This window comes from Syngnathus scovelli, chromosome 2 (assembly GCF_024217435.2).
Source record: "Syngnathus scovelli strain Florida chromosome 2, RoL_Ssco_1.2, whole genome shotgun sequence".
NCBI classification, from domain to species: Eukaryota; Metazoa; Chordata; class Actinopteri; order Syngnathiformes; family Syngnathidae; genus Syngnathus; species Syngnathus scovelli.
In genome coordinates, this window is record NC_090848.1 from 13674422 (window position 1) to 13700581 (window position 26160).

At 42.3% G+C, this 26160-nt stretch overlaps 1 protein-coding gene across 5 annotated transcripts; it reads right to left on the reverse strand.

The window, feature by feature from the left end:
• vps13d (vacuolar protein sorting 13 homolog D) lies at positions 1-25391 on the reverse strand. 5 transcript variants are annotated; one of them, XM_049753057.1, is made up of 71 exons: positions 25115-25391; positions 24917-25021; positions 24143-24321; positions 23996-24073; positions 23731-23921; positions 23503-23583; positions 23130-23246; positions 22829-22933; positions 22359-22529; positions 22072-22172; positions 21817-21985; positions 21571-21672; positions 21262-21454; positions 20951-21130; positions 20710-20840; positions 20548-20602; positions 20250-20432; positions 20031-20161; positions 19818-19950; positions 17496-19730; positions 17287-17435; positions 15888-16937; positions 15628-15718; positions 15393-15519; positions 15119-15299; positions 14781-15005; positions 14352-14466; positions 14028-14244; positions 13767-13938; positions 13462-13565; positions 13042-13266; positions 12672-12967; positions 12382-12515; positions 12139-12294; positions 11904-12060; positions 11670-11744; positions 11386-11592; positions 10951-11040; positions 10578-10718; positions 10358-10483; positions 10062-10136; positions 9860-9962; positions 9559-9711; positions 9000-9135; positions 8853-8900; positions 8529-8679; positions 8200-8416; positions 7870-8114; positions 7604-7795; positions 7401-7527; positions 6919-7061; positions 6594-6724; positions 6128-6303; positions 5866-5989; positions 5395-5630; positions 5211-5313; positions 4894-5051; positions 4721-4829; positions 4204-4374; positions 4007-4111; positions 3722-3871; positions 3477-3626; positions 3281-3377; positions 2912-3060; positions 2542-2676; positions 2295-2462; positions 2041-2173; positions 1635-1830; positions 1391-1522; positions 1065-1305; positions 1-862 (listed from the first exon to the last, which is right to left on the reverse strand). In XM_049753057.1, the coding sequence occupies exons 3-71, from the start codon at positions 24237-24239 to the stop codon at positions 731-733; spliced, it is 13077 nt and encodes a 4358-aa protein (XP_049609014.1). In that variant the 5' UTR covers positions 24240-24321; positions 24917-25021; positions 25115-25391; the 3' UTR covers positions 1-730. The 5 variants fall into 5 exon arrangements, with proteins under 5 accessions (XP_049609014.1, XP_049609015.1, XP_049609013.1 ...); XM_049753058.1 differs by having other exon boundaries at positions 14823-15005; positions 20951-21133; XM_049753056.1 differs by having other exon boundaries at positions 9860-9959; positions 20951-21133.
• Positions 25392-26160: the final 769 nt, after the last annotated feature.

Consider the following 26160-nt stretch of genomic DNA (forward strand, 5'->3'; position numbering starts at 1 on the left):
TTAAATCAGGGGTCCTTTATTTGCATTTGTCCATGTGAAAGCATTTTACAAAACATCCACATGTCCCAATATGCCCCCCAAATGCTCAAACTCATCGCAGCATGTGACACTAAACCAAAAGTCCTGACACTTCATTGACTTTTCAAAAATCCAGCCTGGAAGATAGATGCTAGTTTATGAGAAAGTCAGTCACATCGAAGAGAAACAAACAGTGATGCTACCGAAATGTCAAAACAGTGGGTTTGTAGTTGTACCCGGCAAAGAGATGGGGAAGGCAGCTTAAAGTGATTCGAGTTTGGGGCATTTCACATACTCAAATGTGTCAGTGCAATTTTTTATATTTCATCCCTCACACAAAATAATATCCTTATTTACATTTTTACCTTATTCACAATCATTGTGGAAGACCTGCAGAATATGTACACTTGGTGCTATAAACACAGTCAGAGTAACAAATATACACAGATGAAATTAAAACTCCGTAATACACGCAGCAATGTTAGGTCATGTGACTGAAACGATCATGTGACTATCTGAGTATCCCCTTTTCTCCGTAGTCATGATTAATCCATCCAATAATGTTCTAGGCAGCTTTGAGCTACAGCCTTTATCAGCTGACTCTCAAAATGATACAGTTGCGTACACCCTAGAGTGGCCGCCGGTCAATCGCAGAGTGGATTAAACATCTTCATTTAAGGGGGCTTCAGAAACCCCCCTCATCTCTATTTGATCACGACTCAAGCAATAAGCAGTCCTCATTGTTACTGGCCGGTAGCATGAGCTGCTGCTCATAGTATAGACTCTTGGCGTAGTTGATCTCTTGGGAGATTTTGAGAGCCAGAGTTTCACTCTTTACATGGACCTGTGGAGTGAGTATACAGAGAATTAGAACTTAAGAACAGAAACTTTACATCTGGAACTCGTGATTTTTGCATGGCTAAATGAGGTGACCAGAACAGAATCAGTTCTAAGATGTTGGTGGGGGTATCTTTTAATAAAGCATGCACCTTTAAGGCATGACACAGTGAATGACATCATAAGCTGCAGTCAAGACAAAGTCTTACCATGGGCTTCTGGTGGGAGGGGCCAGGAATGGCCACACCACTGCTGGTGCTTTCAGCCTTTTTGGTGAGCTGCACATAGACTTTGCCATGATCCTTAGACACCAGACTGTGATAGAGGTCATCATACTTGATCTCCAAGAAAATAGCTTCACGATCCACATGGTCTCCAGGCTTAAGGAAGTAGACCACTTTGGAGGAGATGAGCACGCTGTAGCTGTCAATGGGCTCTACTGCGATGAAGCTGCCGGCAGCCAGGAAAGAAAAGTGTGTGACACGATGGAACAATGTGCTAAAGCTGTGCGTACAAAACCAGCAAACTGACGTACAACTCAGATTGGATGTTGTCTGTGAGGTGGAAGAGTTGCTCTTGGCCGTCAGCCTGCAAGGCCGAGTAGCGAGGCAGAAGACCCTGAGGACCTTTGCTGCAGCGAGGTTTCCTGACACGGGACACGCTTAGCCTGCACAATACAGATCACGGTTGGACAGAGTGACATCCCCAAATTGTTATAACTCCTTCCATAAGGAAGCTGTAGCACTACAAAAATAAAATGAATTAGCGGTTCTACCCACCTGTGGTTACTGAGACTCGCCATGTCTCGGACTGTCTGTGCCGTCTCTGAAGCAAAGTCCAGTGCTCCAGCCACCGGTTTGGTCACAGTGCCGACAAGACCTTTGCCCAGGCCGGAGAAAAAGCCACTGACACCACCCTCCGTCTTGACCCCTTCCACAGTTGACGTTATGATACTCGTCATGCCACCTATGATACCTGAGAGAACAGAGAAAATCACTGCAACACTTTTCTTTTGCATCACGGTTGTGCTTTTAAATTCCTCAACATGAACAAAATCCATTAAGAGGTGAAAGAGTTCATATGTGTTGCTAGTAAGCACAAGCATGTTGCTTAACAGTTCCATGAAATTTACCATCAATGTGAATTCAGACGACAGCATGATTAAAATGTAACAGAAAGTTATACCATGAGCGAGTCCATGGATGCCGGCGACCAGGTGTTCGCCACTGGTGGCTCCGTGATATCTAATGTACTCCCGCTCCGTCTGGTGCCGGTTGTCCATAGTTTTTCCCAGCCCATCAGATAAAGTTCCTGCAAACTGCAATTTCATCCATTTTTTAATTTCTTTGTTTTTTATTTAGCTTTGCTATTTCAGTATGAGACGCAGCTAAACATCTAAAGTTGCCAAAACTAAACAGCTGAGTGAATTTGTACTGTACCTTAGCAGCAGAGTTGGATACACCGTGTGTCACGTTTCGTATAAGGCCGCCCACGTTGCCATACTTGATGAGCTCCGATACGCCTTCAGAAACATCATTGAGAAGTCCGATTGGATTTCCAAGGAAGTCCACGGAACCCAGGATCTGGGCTGCCTGGCTGATCAGCTCCTTTATATAAAAAAATATACATTACACCGTGCATTACATCTACAAGCCATAAAGTTAGCATCCTTTGCACATCTCTTACCTCTCTGAAATGCTTGAGAACATCATTGATGATGATCTCCTGGGTCTCATAAGGGTGCACTCGAGTGAATGGGTACATGTTAACAACAGCATCCTCAAAGCGAACCAATGGGAAGCCCAAGGTACCTTTCAAAGCCTGCCGCAAAAAAAGTGCAGAACAGACTAATTGTTTGCAAAAGCAAATGAGTTAACAGTAGTATATAAATGTGTCAATCATCAAATGCAGTTGCAATAAAGACAACCCTCACAGTTTAGCTCAAGTGATGAAGTCAGCAAAGTAGTCAGACAAACAACAGGAAAAAACATTTTACCCCTCTTTAAGTTGCATCATTTAGTAGCAGCTGAGAAGATTTAAAAAAATGGAAAATTACCTTCAGATCAGCAGGCAGCTTGTGAGAGGTGAGGACACTGAGCTTGACCTGAGGCAGGCTGATCTTCAGGTTCTCAAAGTAGTAGCGTTTGGGTGGTCCAGCATCCTGATTGGGCCTCTCATGAAGGTTTTCATCCAATTTCTCCAGTTCTACATCAATTACATGGATCATTTTACCAGTCGATACACACACGAACATTTTACTGTAGTCAGTTTTCCACATGATGGGACTAAATCCAAGTGTGGTGTATTAATGCACAATCCGTTAGCGATTATAGGAGGTGGTCAGTTCATCTTAGTGCTTAAGGGTCTTCTCATTTTCAATTATTAAAGTAGCAACATCAATTTGTGAAAGAGACAGTTGACCAACCTGCTTCTGTCTGCCCATAACCAAAAAAGCTGAGCAGCTTGAGCAACAACTTTTCTTCAATGATGACTGTGAATCGGCCAGCTGTTACCATGAGATGCTGTAGACACAAAGTTACACCATCATAAAAGAAAGGCTGCATACACAATTACGATTTTTTTTTCATGCAGAGAGTCAAGATAGTGTTTTTGCTACTGACCTTGAAGATATCAGTAAGCAGCAGACTGCTCGTAACTTTGACCGAGTTCACCTGCAAGGATGGACCGCTCTCGCTCACAATGCCATCTGCGGAGCTTGGGGTCACACACAGCACCACTGGCTGTGTGGTTCCTAGAAGCTGGTTGTCCACCTGATAACCAAAAGAATACGAACACTCAAACAATCTGCCGCGCCCTGCCTGATTTCACACAAATCTCTTTCGACTGTGAGCCATCTGGATCTTACCTGAATGTTGTGAATGCTCAATTCCAACACCTCATTGGCAGCGGTACGTGTGAAGTGGACATCTATACCGGACAGTGTGGCGAACACGAGCTCTTCTGGAACTTTGTTGACCAGAGACACACCAATACCTTCCTCCAAATTGACTATCACCTAGTATGAATGATGTCACGGGACGTCAGGTCCATATTTAATAGTACATACGAGTGAGACATGATAGTATGCGATAATGACAGCCCTTCGATCTTGATGATCTGAGGTTGCATGCGTGTCTGTTAATGTTCTTACCTCAAGCTCCTGTTCAATTTCTTTCTTTTTCAAATCCTCTTTGTTCTTGTCCAGCTCAGCACTTGGTGACTTGTGGATCAGTCTCCTTTGGTTGAAGTCACTGATCTGTTGATGAAAACAGAAAGGTGAAACAGCATGGTGTGAACAGAAAGCTACAATATAGCTGCAATCAAAACACACGCAGGTCTGGTTCTCACCTGGAGAACACGTGTGGGTCCGTCTGGCAAAACTTGAACAGACAATACGCCAGAACCAGGCCTCATCTTTTGGTTGATAAACTGCTGTTCAGGACCAGGCTCTAAAAGTCCGGAATCTGGTCCCAACACCACCTCTGCTCCATCGTACAGACCTCCAATACCACCCCTTACCTGAAAGGAGGAAAACAAAGTCAATAACTGGCTACAATTTTCCAATCACACCAAAAAAAATGTCTCTTCTCTGATGGCCTATTTATCAAATTGATCTTTTTCTGTGGTTGTTGGCTCCCCTTCATCAGTCTGTACATTTCTCCTGCGGAGTTCCTCAAGGTTCAGTCTTGGAGCCCATCATTTTCATGCTTGACATGCTCTCTCAGAGAATAGTTTTTGGTTTTAATGATAAAATTTATAAATATATATATTAAATATACACAACATAATATATGTAATGAAACTTGAACATAAATGATAAATGCTTGCTTAAAAAAAGAGAGCGAAAGAAGGTTGATGTGTTCACCTGTACTACTAGTCGGGGAAGGCCACAGGTCAGCATGCATGAGCTGAAATACCATGTTTGGGTTGTGCTGCGACGAGGGTCAGGTCTCCTTAACATCAATGGCTCAAAACTGTTTTAAGACAGAAAAAATTAAGAATGACATCTCTTCATACAGATCTTCAACTAGCGCTAACCTGTTGTCAGTAACAGCTGCAAGTCCAGCAATGTCCAAAACCAAAGAGGAGTCCATTGGACGTGGTTGAGCGGGTTTGCTCTGAGGTGGTGAGGAGCCTTCATGACACAGCATACCAGTACCAGTCATCCTCCACAACTGGGAGCGCTTCCCAGGCTCCTGCCAAGGAAAAATTCATACGTCCTTTTTTACTTTTATATATCATACAGTGAGCTTTAAGTCAAGAGCTCAGTTAAGTCGCTGTAATCCACACTGATAATTTTTGTGGAATCCACTTAATACCCAATAATTACTTTTTAGTCGACCCAAAAATAATACCTTCTTTTTCAAGATGACCCTCTGTGTCTTTGTGTCCACATCAAGCACCAGCTCAGCACGGGTTACCAGATGCTTCTTGCCAACAGGCCTCCTAACCCCACTCCTTTATCAAAGAATAACAATTACTTCTTATGCCTTTCACTCTTGAATGATGAAAAAAAGGCTTCATGTAAAGAATCATTACTGTGAGAAGGTGTGCGTGGCAGCGATGTAGATGAAATTCTCATAATAGAGCTTATTGTATTCTCTGAAGAAGTTCATGTCAGCTGTGACCTCTGATGAGCCGGCTCCCTTCACAGTCAGAGTCAGGTATGGCGGCAGTGTTTGCTCGTCACAGGCGTAGTCCAGTTCGGAGTCGGCCTTCACCTCGGTGTGCAGCTTGATGTCAACCACCCCATGCTGCCAGAATTGGATGGGAACCTGAAGAAACACAAATTTGAGAGAATAAAGATCCATGTTAAACCATATTTGAAAATCCAATTTGGTACACAACTGAAACACCATCTTGCTGACACTGATTAACATTTTAAGTCTGTTAAATGTTCTTCCTGAAGTTGATGTTGTTTAGGTAATGTAACTCTCAATTGTTCACCTTGCTTCTATCGTACTTGCTCATACAAAAAGCAAAAAGCCATCGAACACAGCAAGAGCTTACCTCAGAGATGTTGTGGATACGGAAAGGAGGTGGCAGCTGATCAGTGTCAGTAAAGGAGATCTGGTAGGTTGCTCCCTTGATGGTGATCTCTGTCCGCAAGAAGAAGCAATTCCCCATGGTGTCCCTTTAAAAAACAAAATTCAAATAAAACACTTTATATTTGCATACACAAATGTAATACACTGTTCCAGTGAAATTTCAGGATGAACCTAAAGTGTATTATAATGTTTACAGTTGATCTGTAAACCAAAATATTTCTTACCTCATGTTGACGTGGAAGGACTTGGGTTTGTTGACCTCAAAGCCTCCTGACCAAGTGCATGTCGGGCTGTCCATGAGGCGCACACATAACAGTTGGTCATAGTCATTTCGAGGCCAATGAAAGACAACGCTGGAGCCTGGTAGAGTGGAGATGTAACCCTCTGGGTTGGCTGTACCCTGGGAATAAGGACAATAAAAAAAGGACTATTTATAATAAAGTAGTACATAGGCCTACAAGCTTAATTCCTAACATAACAAACCTCAAATAAATATTCCCCACTGAAACAAATTGAAATGCCATTAATCCGTTCCAACACCTCAAAAACATTTCTTTAAAGCTTGTTTTTTCATACAGAAAAACACCCAAGAGTAAGTGCTCAAAAGGTTTAAATTAAATCTCCAAGCACTGGAGACATCTGTTTTATATGGGAATAACAGAAAGGCAAAAACACCAGTAAATTCTTCACCTTTCCTCGAGCAAACTCTCTCTGGGCAAAGGCAAGTTTGTGTGAGGAGCTGTTATCCAGCAAGTAGCGGGGGGCAAAAGTCACAATGTGAGTGTCTCTGTATCGTCCTTTTCCATTGCGCACACTGATACCTATGTTGCAAAGACAAACAATAAATTCATGATAAATTAGTATTCATAGTTTTTTTTTTTTAAATGCATGTTTCCTAGGGACATCAGATTCAAATACGGAGTACTGAAATATATGTATTTACTATCAATGTATTCAATTATATTTAACTTAGAGTTACAACTGTAATTGATAAAGTGGGTCTACAACAACTTGCCAATATTGTAGATGAGTCCAGGTCTGTTACCCTGTTGGATAACCTTCACTGCCCTTACTCCACTCCCTCCATCCAAGGAGAAACCCTGGCACCACCCTGGAACTCCATCTGGATGGATCCCCTTCCCAACACGCATAGTGCACCTGGGTTTAGGCGAAAGAAGGAAATTAATAATCAATATGATAAATATGGTAGTAAAATATTTCGGCGATTGATAGCTGTTCAAATGCGTCTTGAAACAACTGAAGCATTTTGTGTTTCGTTACAAAGCAGTTAATGATGTTGAAAATATTTTTTCCACATGATTTATTATTAAGACATATGTGCACAATCCATACTATCAAAGTATTTTGGATGATTTTGATGTTTTTTTTAAAAATAAGACTCATTTAGCGACAATTAAAAAATGACGGTTGCTACTAAAACTGCATTTGTGTTTGTTTTACATTCATACATAAGCTGGTGTTTTGATACAAACTTACATGGCGGGCTGTTCTTTGTCAGTGTAGCAGAAAAGTAAAGGACTGAGGCTTCGCGCCAATTCATGCTCATCAAACTGGCCTGCTGCATCTACTTTGCCATTGTCTTGTCTGAAAATTAACGGCAAGCCTGAAAAAGAAAAATAACTTGCGTAAATGAGCAAGTTTGCACATGACTGACTTTCTGGATTAATTAAAAGCCTAACCTGTCTTGTTGACGAGCCAGTAGGGAGCAGAAATCAGGATTTTCAGAGCTCCGTGCGCCCGGAGGATGATTCGAATGGTTAGGCAAAGAAGACGCTTGTTTGTGTCGTATAGCCTCATCCTTACAACATAATTCTGAGTTCCGGGAGGAATGAGCAGCTCTTTGCACACAGGGAAGTTCTCTAACAGGACACCTGGAATACAGACAGCATAGGGATGTAAGAGAGAAAATGGACTACGGTAAATAGTTTTTCTTCTCCTCTCTGACCTAGCTCCATGTTCTGTGAGGTGTCCACAGCATGAAGCACAGCTTCTTTTCCTGGTTTCAGTGTGCCTTTGATGGCTGTCCCCTTCACATAGTAGTTGAGGTCACAGGGAAGCAGGTTGGCCAGCACCATGGTGGGCAACAAATAGATTATGTGACCTGGCTGTCGATAGATCTGATTGGTACTGGAGACCTTTTTGGCAGGTTGCTGGTCTGGGTAGTTTTCCTTTTTTATGACCACACAAAACCTTAAGAGGTGCAAAGAAATTAGATGACATGAGTAAACCAAGAGAAAAACAAAACTAAGGAAAAGGTATGAGTCAGTCAATCTACCTGAAGTTACGTTTGACAGTGTCATCGAAGTCTGCAGACTGGCAATCCCTCTTGCTGCTGCTGATCTCTCCGGGACGCTCCACAGTGGTCCAATGGATTGGAACTTTGCAAAAAAATAAGCCCAAGCCTTTAGGCCGTGCCTGGAGCCGCCATGACGTCAGGTGCAGGGGAACTGCCAGGGCCTGACCGGGCAAAATTGGAGGCAATACCACTGGTTCTGTAGACAAAGGTTGTTAAGAGAATGAAGGACAAGAAACAGAATACTTTAGAATATGTAGAGGCTGTGAAAATGAGTACAGTAAATGAAAAATGGAGCAGCGGTAGCGTACTGTCAGGAGCAGAGGGGCTGTCAAGTCTGATCTCCATGGGAACATCAAGACGATTCTTCAAAATGAGAGCTGAGCGCACAGTTATAACCTTCCTGGCACTTCCCTCCATCGTGATGGAGAAGACCACTCGGACCGGAGGAAGTGCTGAGAACTGAGCAGAAGTAGAGATTTTCACAACATGTGATGGAACACATAGGTATGGCCATAGGACCACTCATCAATATAAGAATAGACATTCAAAGCAAAGTCAATCACAAACAATAACTAAAGCAGCAGTCAGTTAGTGATACACAAAGTTACTCAGTGACTAAACATTGGACTTACGTAGACATGTGGATGAATTATGTTAGTCCTGCTGATAGGACTGCCAACCTGTGGAAGTGCATGGGGGTGGGGCGGGGGTTAGAGTTTCCAATTTAAAAAGAAAATGTTCCAGCTAGACTTGATTCCGAGGCCCTAATGTTTGCTTACAATGTTGGAGGCGTTGTTCCTATCCGGACCTGCATACCGGAAGAAAATTCCCACTTTGTCCACAGACACAGGCTTGACTTGTTCCCATCCACACACTCGGACAAGCAGTTGGTGCAGCTTCAGCTCGTGAGTGTGCCTGCATACGGAAATAATGACAACCTGTAAATGAAGACTTGTACAAAACGGACAACCACGTTGCAGGGGCTGTAAACTGCTAACGACTGCAACCAAACATTTTCATGACTATATTAATAGGGTGTCAATATTAACTACCGACTATATTAAAGGTGTCGATATGCTGAACTAGCCCTCCCCCCAAACCCGAAATCAGCAGGTTAATTGACTTTGGGATATTTTATGATTTCTTTTTTCTGTAATTATTTTTTCTACATGAGATACCCATTACAGCAGTGTATTAAAAACAAATCATTCATTTATGTTCAGACATTATATGTGTAAATATTTTTGTTTGTTTGTAATTTCATTTACATTTCAAGATCAATTTATCAGTCATAAAAATAGCAGTAAATAGAAGGTTCAAATATTGGCTGAAATGTACCTATGGCGAAGTTTCTCTCGTGCTTCAAACTCAAACGGAATCTCCTCACCGGGGGACACCTCTCGCCACTGACTGACATTGTGGCTATCATCATTGCCAGGGCCGTGGATGTCTCCAATAGAGTCTGCACTACTGCTGTGAGACAGTGCCACTCTGAAAGAAACACGTCAAGAACTTCAGCCGGGGATGGGTGATTAGTAAAAAGTCTTCTCTCCATGGCAGTTCTGGGATATACTGGAGCCTCCAAAAACAAACTGAATAGCATTTCATTGTTTCATTCACTTGGAGTAGTTCCACCAACCTTGTAGGGGTTGTAGTCAGCGTTGCAAACCACATAGTGCATCCTGTATGGTTGCGCAGAGCATATGGCACAAATGGCTGCCTCTTCTTGGAAAGTTTTACTACTGTTGTACACAAAAATGGCATGTGCATTACATTAATGTAAAATGCGTACATTAAAGTATTGCTTGTAGTGATCTGGGTCAATAAACTGCGAAGTGTACCATTGGAGTCAGTTTGCTGATCAAAGCTGGTCAACCTGGCGGTGCTACGAGCTCTAAGGTGGGAAAGTGGAGCACCTGGGAAAAGACAGACAGATAAGATGATCAAAGATAGACATCATCCATCCATTTTCTTCATTGCTTATCTTCATTGGGGTTAGGTTCAATCCTAATGACAATTTGGAGGATTCCGTGAAGAATTCTTGGGAGAATGCGGGAGGAATCACACTGATAAAACCGACACAAGATTTAAAACATTCTTTTTCTTGTCCTCTTAATTTCATTGCCTTTTAACTCACTTGTCCCAAAGGTAGGCGGGTCAACTGAGGAGCCTATCCAGGACAAGGTGGGTGAAGACTGACTACTTTGTGCTTCCTTGTTGCAGTAGTCTGCTATCCAGGAGGTCTTGGTTGTGTTGTACTGTTCTGTATCAACCAAATAAATGAAAAAAAATTACAACATGTTTGTGCAACTCAAATATTTAGTTTTAATAATCAGTAAGCTATTGCTGTGACTCACCCAGGAGAACAGAGGTGATGTTGACATCAAGTCGCTGCTTGGCTTTAACAGCCATCTTGAGACGGGGAGGATGCAATCGGCTTGCTTCTTGCTTTTGCCAGGACAGGAAGCAGGGCCAGGGCTCGATGAAGGGCTCCCAGCCTGTCACACACAACAGATGAGCCATTTGACGTTAGCACACAATTAATATTTAAATAGTCCATACAGCTGCACTGTAACTCTAAAATGCTAAACAAGGAATGTTGACAATAAAACTTTCACTCAGACTTGTTTTTAAAAGATTTGGTCGAAATTGTATTCAATCCAAAATTCTTCTTGTTTGCTTTTAAAACACAGACACGTAAAAAAAAATTAAAAAACATGATCCAATTACCTGACAGTTCTCTGTTGTAATAGTCTCCTGAAAGACTAAAGCTGGCAGTGCCTTCCTGGGAGGAACCAATACGCTGCAAAACGTTAAGCCCTGTAATATCAAACGGCATGCAGGTGACAATTTGCACTTGAAGCCTTTAAGGTGTGAGGTACATAATTATTACGTTGCTTTTCACATTTGTGTGTGATGTGCAACATACACTTCACAATTTTTTTATTATCCTTAAACATCAATCTGTCCATTTTATGTAGCAGATGTGATTTATGGCCCATGCCACCTGAATTTGGATAACAGCCAGTCAATCCGGATTTTAGATCAAATTAAATGTAAACGTTTTTATAATGGACGCTTAAGCAACTGGAGAAAAATTGCAAACTCCACATGACTGCAAGACAGACGCGCTGCTACTCAACAATGTCGTATCTTAAGACTTACTAGAGAAGGTGAGCTCAGCAAGTGGTATGTCACAATCCAAACAGTCATCAATGAAACAAATGCAGATGCTCTCTGCCTTTACTTCTACACCAGACAGAGCAGCAGCCTGGCTGGAAGAACCAGAGTCACTTCTGGAACGTTCTTTGGACCGGCCTGCAATATTGTCAGCATTCTCTAGCAGCCAAGTTGCAGCAAGATCCAGGTGACCTAGAAGACACAAAATGAGTTTTTAGCCTGAACGCCGCTGAAGCAAGGTTAGCAAATCTCTCAGAGGTCAAATTCACCTTTACAAAGGAGAAGGGCCTTTTTACAGTCCTCTTTCCTGAACCCAAGATCTTGTAAATGAATCAGCTGTCCTTCTGTGGAAACAAAATACATTTTCAAAATGACATACAGAAATCTGTTCGCAGTTTAAACCAACTGATTCATTACAAATTGAGCGAAATATATTCATACCAATAATTATAGCAGCAGTTTAAAAAAAAAAAAAAAGTGAACTGAAACGCTATTTTGCATACCTATATGGGCAACATTTTTCTTCTTGTGAGAGTCTTTGGGTGTATCAAGAGGCACTGTGGCTGGTGGAGGATTTACAGTTGGGATGGATTTGGCTATGGCCAAGAACAGCTGAATGTCATTGTAAGATAGTCGGATGTCCAGAACAGGAAACTGGATCTGCGAGATTACAAACCAATTGTTATGCCAACAGAACTAAGTCATTATACTCTGCAAAGTTGAAACTTAATTTCTGACCTCCAGCAAGGGCGGGATGTCCTCCACGCTGAAGGCATCAAGTAAACCTGAGCTACTTTGGTAAGTGGGGCTGCCACACAGCTCTACCTGAACGTTGACTGGATCAACTATGGACAATGCAGTCTCCTGTTCATTGCCAAGACGGCATGAGAACACCTGAAAGTAGAGGAATGGCTCAGAATAAACAAACTCTCTGAACATGGAGATTTTTTTTTATTTTTTATGTTGTACACTTTCATTTACCTCTATGCCGGCAAGGCTTCCAGAGAAGGGCCTGTCCAACAGACGAGGTTTGTAGGTGAGAACAGTGGTGCCCTTAAAAATGATGGCGTTGGTATCCAGGCAGCTTGAGTCCTCTACGATGACAAATTCAGTGCCTGGAGAGAGAGAGAGAGATTTTTTTTTTTTCCCATAATCAATGACTATACAGTATGAGGATGAATGCCCAGGATCATGCAATTGTATTATGCTGAAATGCAGATTTGGGCTGCATCTTTCATCAAGTAGTAAATATTTCCACGTCAATGACTGACCTGTAACATTGACCTTAACCTCCAGGCAGCGATTGTTGGTAACGGGCACTGTGGACCTTTTGGTAACCACACCACTCTTGACCCTCTTCGGTATGACAGCCCCAGTTGTGAAGGAATTAGTATTTGTTTCCAGGTCAACGTTGACGTTATTTGAACACTGAGGATTCTCAGCACCGCCTGTCGTCTTTTTTACTGGCAACCGCAGGAATTCCTGCACAAGTCGCAGCCAGTCAAAGATGAGGAAGACTCTTAAGTTGTTCAGGACAACTGTGAAACAGGATGACTCTCGTGTTGATCTGTAACAACATGATATGTTAGAACACCAAAAAAATGTCTTCAGTTCTGATTTATTTAGATTAGCGTTATGTACCTGTAATGCAGTTCGAGTTGCAGAGAAGCTTGGTTTGTGCCAGTTTTAGAAGGCTGGAGAATGCAGTCGAATACATTGTGTCTGGTCCCGTCGGGACCACCAGTGCTCTCGTATTGTCCAGTGCTCCGAGTGTCGTATGCAAGTATTGAGTGAGAGACCAGATTGACTGATTTGGAGTCATTGGAGAACTTCTCAAAAAGCAGCTTGGATTTCATGAAGTTAAATCTGAAATAATTAACAAAGGCAACTAAATATGGCTTTTAAACTTCTTCCAAAGCCTAAAAAGTGGTCATTAATGAGAAAAAAAAAAAGAAATTGAAGATTTGTATGCATTCATAACAGTTTTACAGCCCCAAAGCTCTGAAAAATTAAGTAGGTCAATAATTCAAAATGAGCAATAATAGAACTGTAAAAAATAACCTTGCTAGTGAGCGTTTGTGCAATTTGTCTATGAGCTCCAGACTGACATCCATCATATCCACCAGAATTGACAAGTTGGTGAAGACATCTCCACTTAACACCGTCTGAGGAGAAACACCATCTATGATTAGTTCCGTCATGTTCATTCCGCATTAAGATAACCTTTATGTAACAAAATAATAAATAAATAAATAAATAAATAAATAGTCAGCTGACAAAAAGTTAACTTGGACACTGACAGTTTGTTGACACTTCAGGTATGTCATCATGAAAAAATACTTTTGTGCATATGTCTGCTGTCTTACATAGCTACTGGGGTCCTGCAGGTTGAAAGGTCGCAGAAATTCTTCAACGGGCTCGCCAAGATTGTTCTCCAGCAGCCCTCGAATCAGCTGGTAGTGTTCTGGATCTAGAGAGCACTGTACTGATGACAGGCTACCGTAGATAGTCATATCGGGAACTGCGTGGCTCAGCTCACTTTAAATAGCAAGTAACCCAAGCACAGGTTGAAAACATTAGTTTATCCTTCAGGATTTGGTCAAACCGGTTTGCTAAGTGGCAATCACCTGTCCAGGTTGCGTTCAACTTTAAGCTGGAGGCGACAACAGTCTTTCAGCAGATTTCCTCCCATCCGACGTACACAGTACGATGGGAAAATAACATCAGAGATTTCAGAGGCATTACAACCTCGGTCACATGTTTGGCAGAGCAGATGCTCTGCAGCAAAAATATCCATCTGCTGCAGGTCCAGAGCAATGCAATCCAAAAGACACACATGGGCTTCTGAAGACAAAAAAAACATTTCAAGTTTGGTTTGATTTGCCCAGAGAAAGGCAATAAAGCCAAAACTAACTAAAGTGCTGTCTTCCAAACTAACCAGGGATGCTTACCTGAAGCGATGGGGCTACTACCCTTCTCCTCAGCTCCTTCAGGCTGTGCGCTGCTGGGGGAGCTTTGTTGTCCTTTTTGCTCATAAGACCATGCAGCCGCATTTTGTGTAGGCTCCTTTTTCAAAATGAAACAACAGTGATGGTGAAAACTGAGTTATGAAGTTGTGTGTCAATAACTTAAAGTAGGTCAAACCCAGAACCCAAATGGAAAATTGCTTTTGAAATTTGGTTCAAAGAAAACTATAGTAGTCCCCAAAGAGTGGACTTTTTTGCTTTCATGCCACACTTACTCATTTGAAAGACACACACATGCTCAAACAGGATGCACATAAAGATGTCAGGTCCATTATTGAAACAACCATATGTAGGGGTCAGTCAAGAGTTAGAATTGGAGGAAATGCTTGGATCGACGATTGAGGACTGACTCACCAGAGACGGGAAAAAGGCATGTGCCATGGTCAGTTTCTCTACCTTGTCTCGGGCGGAGAAAGTGCCACGGGCCCCAGCGGGTAAGAAGCAGTTCTGCAGCCTCAGCTGGCCAAGATTTGCTACAATGACCCTTTTTGAAGTCGAGCTTTCCGGGATGATTATGACTGGGGCACCAGCTTCTATATCTAGCAGAACTCTGGATGCCCGTTGTGGACGGTCCCGTACCTGCAAGAGATGAAAGACAAGAGTCAGAAAGTTTTCAGTGTTTTTACTTAACCCACAGTAATACCATGATTGATCACAAAGAATTGTTGGGATGGAAGACAGGTGATACTTACAGCTTGGCCTTCCATCGCTGCCCTCTGTCTGCCGAGCACATCCTGTAACTGTGTGAAGTGTTGTATGAAGGCCACCACCTCAGCCTGGAAGCGCTGCGTATGGACATACTGCACCGAAGCCATCAGCAAAGACACCTTGATGTCATATTCACGCTCCAGGTAAGGATCTGGCATACCATATCTGAAATAAAATTCAATGGTGATCAAACCTTTCCAATACTAATGAATTTAAGGACTGTATAAAGAAATGGTGCTACTTTGATATGTACTTTACCTGTGGATATTGAATATTAGAGCCTCCCCTCCATATGTGGTGAAACGTTCCCGGTAAAGCTCGCCATGTGGGGTTAGATCACTCAAGGACAAACTTCCCAAACTGCCTGTCAATACCAGGTTATTCTCTAAAATGTAGAGGATTAAAAAAAAAAAAAAAAAAAAAATAGAATAATCAACCACTAAAACAGGATTGGGAATCTTTCAGTGAATGAATCGTTTTAAGTTTTTCATACCCAACAATTCCAGATGTGCCGATAATTTTATCACACTGGCTCGCGCAAGCTCGTTGCCTTCTCTGTTCAATACAACAGACAAGGAATGAACCTGCAAATTCAAATGCATACTGTTAAGACATGTGAGGTTGGGGGGGGGGGGTCTGCCCAGTGCAGTAGTATTAACAAATACAATGTTTTGATTCTATTTATTATATCTACTCTTTTGTCTAATTCGTATATGAAGGTCAATCAAATGTACATCATTTCTATCGGCATACCTTAAGGTCCAATTTGGTGTTGACAACTTCGTTTGGGTCCTGCTCAATGATGTCTGACTCATCGAGAGGATGTCCTGGCACACACTGAGGGGAACTCGGAGGCACCTTCATTGCATGATTATTGGCCGTGGAGCCGATTCCAAAAAAATCCAGGATGACCACCCAGGTCTGCAATGTGATTAATACGTCCAAGCAGTTAAAGTCGATATCGATGCTTCGCCCTACGCTGCCGTAGCGGCTTTTGAACTCTGGGTGATTCTGGTCAACCAGCAACACGTTGATGTGAACTAATGACTCATCAAATTCGGAGGTCGGCTGTGGGGTGGATGCGGGATGAGTAGGGGAGGGTGGTGGAGTGCTGGGACAGTCTGGATCTTTCTTAGATTTGCGATGACCTGCTGAAGGAGTACCGGCATGCCTTTGGTAAAGTTGGAAGACATTCTGGGCCTCTTCCATGTGGGATGGAAGAGAGCGAGGCATCACTGGGTATAAGGCATTGGACGCCGATGGACAACTTTGAGAGAGGTACTCTTTTGTACTGAATGTGAAAGGCTTTGGCGCTCCACGGGACACCATGAGATGTTTATGCTCAGGGTTCTGCTCCAGGAGGTCCTCCATGAGCACTGAACGCAGGATCAGTTGGACTTCTAACAAATGCGGATGCTCTTTTGTGAAGTCGCCCACCAGGTCACGGAACTGGAGACTGATTAAGCCTTGGGAGCCCTGGGTAAGATCAGCACTAAGCTGGACCTGCAATTCTGCTACATGAACAGTTATTTTCAGCTGAGTAAATGCAGGAGAGTCAGAACTTGGCTTTGGAGACTGTAGGGGCAGTGGAGAGGAGAGGATTGAGTGTGATAAACTGAGGTAGGGAGGATCCTTTGCAAAGAGTCCTCCATGGGGGTCGGGAAAGCGGTGAGGTCTGGTGGAGGAAGGAGTTGGTGGCGGGGGTGTTGGTGGCTGACTGGGGGTGACATGTTGCTCCTCGATGAGAAATAAATTATCCAGTGTCTGGAGGACCTGTTCGTACACTGCCTTGCAAAGGAATACCTACAAGCAAAGAATCAAATCTTAATAGAGATAATAAATTCAAGATATTTTATCAAAAGCAAAATTCTGTATTATCATTCTATATTTTCAAGGTGACCCATTCACAATGAAATTCATCTAATAATATCAATAAAGCATTTGGATGATAATTAGTTTATACAATATGTATTGCCTAATCCTAACATTTTATATTACCCTTATAATTGATTTATATTTAAACTAAAATAAGATGATTCATGAGATGCATAACAGGCACAATATGTATTTGAATAAGCTAGACCTGGATTGCAGAACGGATTGTTGTCGACCTTCGACATACCACTGTTGTTTCTTTTAAAGAAGTATGTACCTGAACAGGTTTGACAAATTTTCCTTCAACTCTCAGCAAGGCGGTGCTCTTGCATGGTTCTTTGGAGTTGAGCAAAGTATATATGTCATCATTGATGGGGGCCTTCTCCAGTGTGAACTGTATGGTGGTGTCTTTCAATATATGGAAAGCTAGTGGGGGAAAAAATAGATTAGTAAGATTCCATTGAAGTTTTTAGTTTTAACAGTTACCTTTTCCTTGGCTGAGGTATTCAAAAAAGTCATGACGTGTGAACTGCGGTTCATCGTGACTTCTAGTATGGGATGGTGAAATGCTGCCATTTTTTCCCGCTCTTTGCATCTTCTTCAAAACCAAAGGACTTGTGTTTAGTGAGTATAGCCGAATGTCCTTGACAAGAACTTGGAGTCTCTCCCCGTCAGAATGTTGGCCAGTGTTGAAATTCTGGATAGTTATGCTACCCAAGTGCCCTACCAGCAGTTCAGGGTGTCCAGGTTTGCGAGGAATGGACACGACTGGTGATTCAATGTTTATATTTAGGGTCAACTTGACAAAGAATGTGTCTATGGTGGGTTCAGTTTCCTCCATGGAAATATCCTCTTCATCCTCCAATGGAAAAGACCAACTCTGTGTTCGGCTTCTTCGCGAGGGAGTCTCAAAGAGTGAAAACATGCCACTGTACTCTGCTGTCTTTGTGGCAAGAACTGTTGACACTTTGGTTGCAGCACTTTTCAACATTGAGCGGAAATTGTCTTCCACCTCGTTAGCAGAAAGACTCAGCTCCGTCAAGAACTTGGCTGAGTGGTTGTAATGCAAAGATGCCATATGTAGATTTAAAGTGCAGTCCCCTTGGAAATTCTCTAGAAGGTGAAAATTCAGAGCTTCTGATGGAGAAAGTTCTTTGTCAGCAAGCAAAGTTAGAACTTCATCAGTTGAGACATCTTCTGCATTGCCGATGCTTACGACAAACTGGCTTCGACCTCCTTCCTGGGTCAAGTCTACCAACTGAATAGCTCCAAGTGACCCATTAATGTCCATTCGACTACCTAAGGAAACATTAACCTTGGTGCCGGTGATGCTGGCAGTGGCAATCTTCAAACCTTTCTTCTCAGCACCCAAGACGGCGCCCGTTGAGACAGTTCGAAGAAGAAGAAGGTTAAGTCGATGAATCTCGACAGTAAGCTCCTTGTTCTGGTCATATGTTGATTGAAAAGTTCCATCTTCTTCCTCAGGGTAGGGTTGTGTTGCAGGTTGCTGTGATGATGTCCAAGCGTTTTCTTCCTTTGGGAAAGATTTCTGAAGGAACTTAAGGAGTTCCACCATGGTCTCAGGGTTCAGAATGATGTCCAAGTTATTGACCTGCATAGTTATCACCTGAAGGGAGCTATCCAAGTTCATGGAAGGGCAGTCTGAGCTCACAAACTGGTACTCGAGTTTAATTAGGGCCTCTTGATCCTTGAGAAAGGAACTGAGGGTTGCAATTTGATCTGTGCGCATACATGACTCAGTGAGATGACTCGGTTGCTCTGAAGATCTGCTCTCATATGACATCGGGGAAGATGGTTGGCTCTCTTGAAGACTGCCAGTGGGGATATCAAAACTGAGATTTTTATGAGATGACACTAGCAGGTCAAAGTCTGAGCCATAGGTTTGTAGAGTGTCCACAAGAAGAAGACCATGGACAGTAAGCGAGACCTCTGCATCATAAGGACGCTTGACAAAATGGGCATTGGTGCCAAAGACCTTGAGAACAGATATGTAGCGGCCATCGCTCTCCACCCCAAGCTGCATATAGTTTATTTTGAATTCAGCCAACAGTAGACGGGATTCTACCAAGACTTCCCTTGTGTGCTGCTCTAAAGTCATGACGCTTTGCGTCAAGTTCTTGGCTGAACCTTGGATCTTCCAAGAGCTGTCCTCTCTTTGAAAGATTTTCTCATGGCGAAGAGTAAGCGGGTCGGGAGACTTTGACGCCTTATCTTGGCCTTCGTCTGAATTCCCATCGGGAGTGCTTAGTCTAGCCAGACAACTCCTCAAAGCTGTCATCTTCTCTAGGTTGATATGGACTTTCAGATCTGGGAGGGTTCCTGACAGCACAGCCCCCGGGAGCTGGGGATCTGACGTATAGCGCAATCTCTGCTCCAGTTGTAACAACACATTAAATTTCTCCACCACGTGAGTCGGCCCTACTTCGCTCTCTTGAAGGTTTTTCCAATTGTCCTTGTAGCGACCGACCATGATCTGCAGATCCTTGAAGGACAATGAATATCTTTCGTAAAGCTTTCTACTGTAGGCTTTTGTACTCTCAGGAGATCTGAGGCTGGGAAGTTCAGGACATTTTAGCCAGTCTTTCAAAGGCACGTCAAGCTCAGGAGGAGACTCTGGTGGAGTGGCCAAGGGTGTTTGGTACTCCTCATCACTCAGATCTTCCCTTTCAGGTTGGGTTATTTTGCAGTCTTTGGAGTCATCTTCAAAGAACAGATATGCAAAAATGAAACTATTTAGAAATTAAATTAGAAGCAAGTGATATAGCGTCAAATAATTGGTGGACTTACCTTGAGAGTTGGTAAGCAAAATCCTGCCTAGATCAACAATAACTAACATTGGATCTCCTGATTGGAAATCATCTGGGAAAATGACCTGCGGTGCGCAGATGTCCAGTTTCATAGTCCAACGTTTACTGTTTTCCTAGACAAGATAACAACAACAACGTTGAAATAATCTGTTTGTCTTTTGAGTCACAACTCTCGGCAGTGTGTCAGACTTACAATAAATTCTCCAACAAGAAGCTGATCAATAGTTTGTCGGATTTCTGCCTTGGTCTGTCTTTTTAACTTGTCATATTGCCTCCTGGCAGCCTCTGCCACTTTCAGCTCTAACTCTGACTGATAGCCAAAACCTAGGGGAAAAAAAATATATTGTTACATTATTCAATTACCATCATTAAAAAAAGTATACATGTTGAAATGTAGGTATCACTGACTTACCAGAGGAATGAACTCGTCCTTTATAGAAGAATTCAGTCACTTTTTTGATTGCTTGTGGGTTGTAGATTATGTTTAGTGGGCTCGTGTTCACTTCCAATCTTCTCTCAAACTTACACCTTACAGGGTTACGCTCATAAAGCATTTCAAACACTGGAGAGGAAAAGCTCTCTGCATTTGAACTCCCTGGAAAGAAAACCCCCAAAAACAACATTGAATTCACAGTATAGAGTAAATTAAACATTTAGTTTACGCTTTCATTCAAACATTTATACTAAATTAGACGAAACCTAGGCTTTACCCGAATTGCTGCTGGGCTGCCCAGATGTCTGGTTAACAGAAATGACAACCTTGTCCTGCAAAACACAAAATCATGTCATGCACAAAAATATAAAGTACATTTTGAAACCCACCCAAATTGTGTTCTGCCAGGTTTCCTCCATTAGCTTTTTTTTTTTTTTACCGTTTTTGGAGACACCAGTACAGGGAAGACGGTGTCATGGGTGGTCAAGTCTCTGAGGAATAAACCACCCAGCTTTACAGACAGTAGAGAAGACTCTGAGCGAGGCAAAGACTCCACAACCACCTTCACCTCTGTGAAACAGTCATGACAGCACAGAGGTGATGATTTAATTGCTGTAGTTGCTCTAAATCAGCACAGAATAATTGGGGGTCGCCACTTTACGTTCACATTTTTCTCTTACCTGAAACCTCCAGCTGGATGACTCCACTTTCATGTGGTATTTTGTCTTTAGTGTCCTGATGCAAGAGTGTAATTCCACCTTTTTCCAGTAAAAACTCCAGACGAGCAAACAGGTAATCTCTCCTGGTAAACGTGTTCAAAGTGTGGGAGTCCTCAAGTGGATCAAACAAGTCGTCTGTTTCTGCTGGAGAAAATAGAAGATCGGAATCAGCAGTCATGTTCAGTTCTACGAGTGATGGATGACGACGATCGTTATTCCCTTTATCAGAGGACATGGCCACGATGGCAGGTATTAAAAAGCTCATATCTCACCCAGAATATCCCAGGAGGATGGGCTTGGGAGAAGCACCTCAGGGCCTCTGTCAGGGTCCAGAGAATCTCCATACCAGCCCCCCCAGCCCGGAAACCACGACTGCAGGTACTGGATCATACCAGAGCTCCCACTCTTGGGGATGGATGGAGTGGGTGGACAGGGCAGGGGTTCACTAGTCGTCTCTCGTACATTCTGTGTGTAGGGAAAAACAAAACAAAAAATCAGTGGAAAACATTTTTTGAAGAAAAATGTCACTTATATTGTTATATTTGTGAATTCTTGTGTCAGTGGTATCATCTTAGTCTTACCTCAATAATCTCTTCCTGTTTTCGAAACCAGTCGTGGACGATTTCTCTGAGACTCTGGAGCTCTTCCAAGGTCTGCTCTTCTTCTACTCGCTCAATCTCACTCTAATTGATAACGACAGGTACATACAGAAAATACAAAGCGCAGCTGAGTCACAACTTTTGATAGTACAACACTCTTTTACAGTAGAGTGCTAAATATTTACACTAATCAGACATTTTAGAGGACTGTCGGTTAAGGTGTAGTACCTCTTCTTGGGGGCTTAGTGGGACTCCTTTGAGTTTTCTGAAGTACAGGCTGGTGTAAGTCTGGGCATCTCGTGCCCGCTGGAGGGCAAAAGTCCAACTTCCCCGACGGCGCTGTTCCCTGATCTCACTTAGGTTTGCCTCAATGGCAAACAACCACCATTGTCTGCAGCTTGGAGAAAAAGTTAAATGTGTAAACAAATCAGAATCTACTGCTTTAGTGCCAACGGTTTCCCGCACGGAGTCTCTGAGTCTTACTTTCCAGAGACGGAGTAGTTGGGCCTCCATTTTCTGTAAAGCATTTCCCTTTCCCGGCGGTATAGTTCTTTGAGGAATGCCATGACCTGTTGGTATTGAACCTGATAGGACACACATTCAGATCATCACGTTTATGCTGACATTGCATTTTATATTTATAGCACTATTGCATTGATGGGAGACCGCCTGGGAATATTTTAAAGACTAGTGTTGCAAATTGGGGTTTTTGTAGATGTTCACGTAAAGTGAGTACACCACATATAGCCGGGTAATGTAATGATGCCGACCTGAGATAAGTGTAGAAACATAGTTTCCAGCTGAACGTGGCCTTGAATCCGTGGGGTGTGTCGGAACCTCAGAGGCTCCTTGGAGGCATTTCTTCTGAGCAATACGGAGGCACACACTGGTTCAAAGATGTACTGGTGCTCCCACGTCTTCATACATTGGGTCATAGCTTCCTGCACATTCCCAAAACATAAATTGTCACGTGGGGGGGAGGTGGTGGGGTAAGTGTATTCCATATGTGACTACGTACTATATCATTGTGAAAAAAATTTCTTTCCTGCGTGGTTAAAGAAAGAGTAAGGTAAAGAGCACACACAGATCTAAGAACTCCAAACAGATACGAGACAGAGTAAAGCTGCTTAGTAAATAAACGTTAATCTCTGGCACAATGCCAACCTAAGTCAACGTCTGACGATTTCTAACCCTTTGCAACACCAAAACGTTTGTTTGTGTGTTTTGGTTGGAATCTGACCTGGATCTGATTCACCGGGAGATTTGCAAGCATTTCACATTCTGTATCCCAGTAGACTCTAAAATCTTCTATCTCGAGTTGCTTTTGCCGAAACGGAGTCCATGCCTATGAAAAGGGGAACATACATTACTTATACTTTTTTTTTTTACAGACAGGACTAAATCATGACATATTCCATATCTTTTTTTTTTAAAGCAATCTTTTTATGAGTTTGAGAAAGGAGAGCCAAAGACAGTTTTTTTAGCCATTTGCAGTATAACAGCCGGATTGATAGCAAGCTTTAAAATCAAACACTACTTGCCTTATCTTTGGAGGGATTCTGAGCAGAAATATTGTTGACGCATACTCCAAAGGAGAAGGGCTTCTCTGGATTGCACGTGTCATCCTCAAATCTCAGGTGTACATCTTGGATGTTCAGCTAAACAAATAATCAGAAAAACAGAGTAGTCCAATAAAAAATAAAAAAATAAACTCTAATTGTGTATATTTTCTGCTGAAGTGCCAACAGCTAGTACCAGAAGTTTTTTTTTTTTTTTTTTTACAGATAACACTCAACACTGACATTTTTTGCCGCTGATCTCTATGCCAATGGGTTTTTTTAATAAGTAAATTAAAACTATTATGTTGTATTACAAGCATCAGGTAGAGTTTGATTTTGTATTGGTTTACTGTACCTCAATGTTTTCCACAATCCTTGTCACCACTGATGCAGTTACAGAGTACCAGTAAGACTCTCCTTTTTGTTCACACTCACTCTAAAGGAAGAACAGAAAAAATATATAGTAGTATATTCAACTAAATTAAGATACATTTCGGAATTTCAGAATATTCTCTCCATAGAAAAAAAGTTTGGAGAAAGAAAAAAAAAAAAATCTAACGAAAATCATCAAAATCTTTAATACTTTGAATTTGTCTTCAAGAGTCTTGAGGAGATATTTCTTGCGTGTCCTCTGCTCTTCTTTCTCCTTCTCATCGTCATACTCCCGCAAATGGGCGGGACCAATAATGAGATTTAGCTGGGACATGGAGATGACCCAGGGGTCACTGTGAGGCCGGTAGAAAGGGATCTGAAGTGTGATCTTTCCAATGAAGCCTAAAAGACAAGAAAGATCACGGTGATCGTGGAGCCTTCAAAAGCAACCCAAAGGAAAACACTATAAACCTCACCTGTTTTAACCTCAAAGGGCAGGTCGAACTCTTTGAGGGCATCTTTCCTCAGAGGTAAGTTCTCCAATTCAACTGCGCCTAAGAAGCAGGAATAAGCATCGTTCACATTTGCCATTTGGGTGAATACAAACTGTGACATCCAAATACCTTTGAGCAAGGCTATAGATAGTTGATCTGTGTTTAAGTTGCTGACATATTTCCCCAAATATGTGTTTAGCACCCAGGCGACAAGGCCTTCCAACATCCTGTTGGTTCAGGGATGCCGCTCCTCCCAAAAACGTCGATGTAGACAAAATGACAGCTCTCAGGGGGAAGGGGCAAAATGTCTGACAAACGGAAAGATAAAGACATCAATATCAAATATGATAATGGATATTTGATTGAAAATACATTTATAACAATAGACTGTTCAAACTACTGTAGCAGAACATAGGACATGTCTATAATCTTCGAGTTTCTCTGTCCACCCAACAACACAAAGGACACACCAGAAGAACATACTTGTAGTGATTTGTTGTTTTATTGCGATGAACCACTTTTCTGCTACTTCATGAGGATATTACGTTAAAATCCTGCCATCTCAGCCTCCTTATTATCCATCTACTTTTTTTTTTTTTTTTTTAGCATGTCGTCTTCGGCAGGCATAGTTATACATCTTACAAATGAACACTTAATATATCTATTTGGCGTGTTCGATCAAATAAATTTCAAATAGAACGTCCTAGCGTGTCCTTGCACGAGGAACAACCCCAGGAAAGATGTTGAAAATGCCGCCAAAAAGACGAGTTCTTCGAGTTAGTTCTTATTTGCTCCGAGTCTTTAGTTAGCTCACTGTCACGCCGCATCGTAGCCTGTCCTGCTTACACCTTGGATTGGTAACAGGTAATGATGAAGTTAATCAAAACGGTATTACTAACTCACCCCTGAGTGAAGTTGTTACTTTCCATCAATTGCTCCTTCGCTGGTCCATATTGATGAATGCCAGTGTCAAGGAGCTGACAGAATTGTCGCTCACACAAGGACGCACTAAAGTGACAAATAACACAGCATGAAGACAAACAGATACCGACAAAGGAGGACAGGTTAAAAAAAAAAAAAGCCGAGACAAACCAAACGCACAGAGATAAAAGACAACTCCAAAGCCAAGGTGGCTGAGGAAAGGGCAAGGTTGTACTCAGCACGCCAAAGCTAACTACCAAGCTAAAAGTAGCTTAAGAAGATAGTGTCCACCCTCAAATCAACTAATCATTGGGCCGGAGAAGTAAAACACTATATATTACAAAAGCATTACGTTTTCATAGAAAACACAGTTATTCGACACCAAATAAACACAGATCACATTTGAGGTTTGTGTCGCACGATTTTATAACCATTGGACTTCCAACTTGTACTTCCTGTCACGTGATCAAAACAAACCTTCTTCGTCGTTGTCTTCTTCTATGATGGAGTGTGACTGACTTTTCTCACGCATTTCAATGAGCCGCAAATAAAAAATATAAATTATACATATAAAAGTATACATACTACATTTAATAAATACGTTAACAATTTATATAATATACTGTGGTAGAAGGGAGTTACGCCACAAAACAGTACACACATCTTTCTCTTGCACAGTAACTTTTTGTCACATTTGAATTTAAGAACTGTTCGTTGTCATCAGTATTTCCAAGCCCTTTTCCTACATTCCAGCATAGCGTTAGTTAAAACTATGATTAAGGTTACAGTGGCTTCCAATAATATACTTTTTTTAATGTAAATAATATAAACGCCACAAACATGACATGGTGATAATTATTTGACCTTGGCTGACAAGGTCCATCTGGTTCTTCTCCAGTATTTTAGCACAAGAGCATGACTCATTTTACTGGTTAGCACGTCCGCCTCACAGTCAGTATGGAATTTGCATTTTCCCCCCGTACCCGGGTGGGTTTTCTCCGGGTACTCCGGTTTCCACCCACATCCCAAAAACATGGCTGATTGAGCACTCCAAATTGCCCCTAGGTGTGAGTGCGGATGGTTGTTCATCTCTATGTGCCCTGCGATTGGCTGGCAACCAGTTCAGGGTGTCCCCGCCTACTGCCCGATGTCCGCTGGGATAGGCTCCAGCACGCCCGTGACCCCCGTGGGCCAAGCAGTATAGCTAATGGATGGATGGATGGATG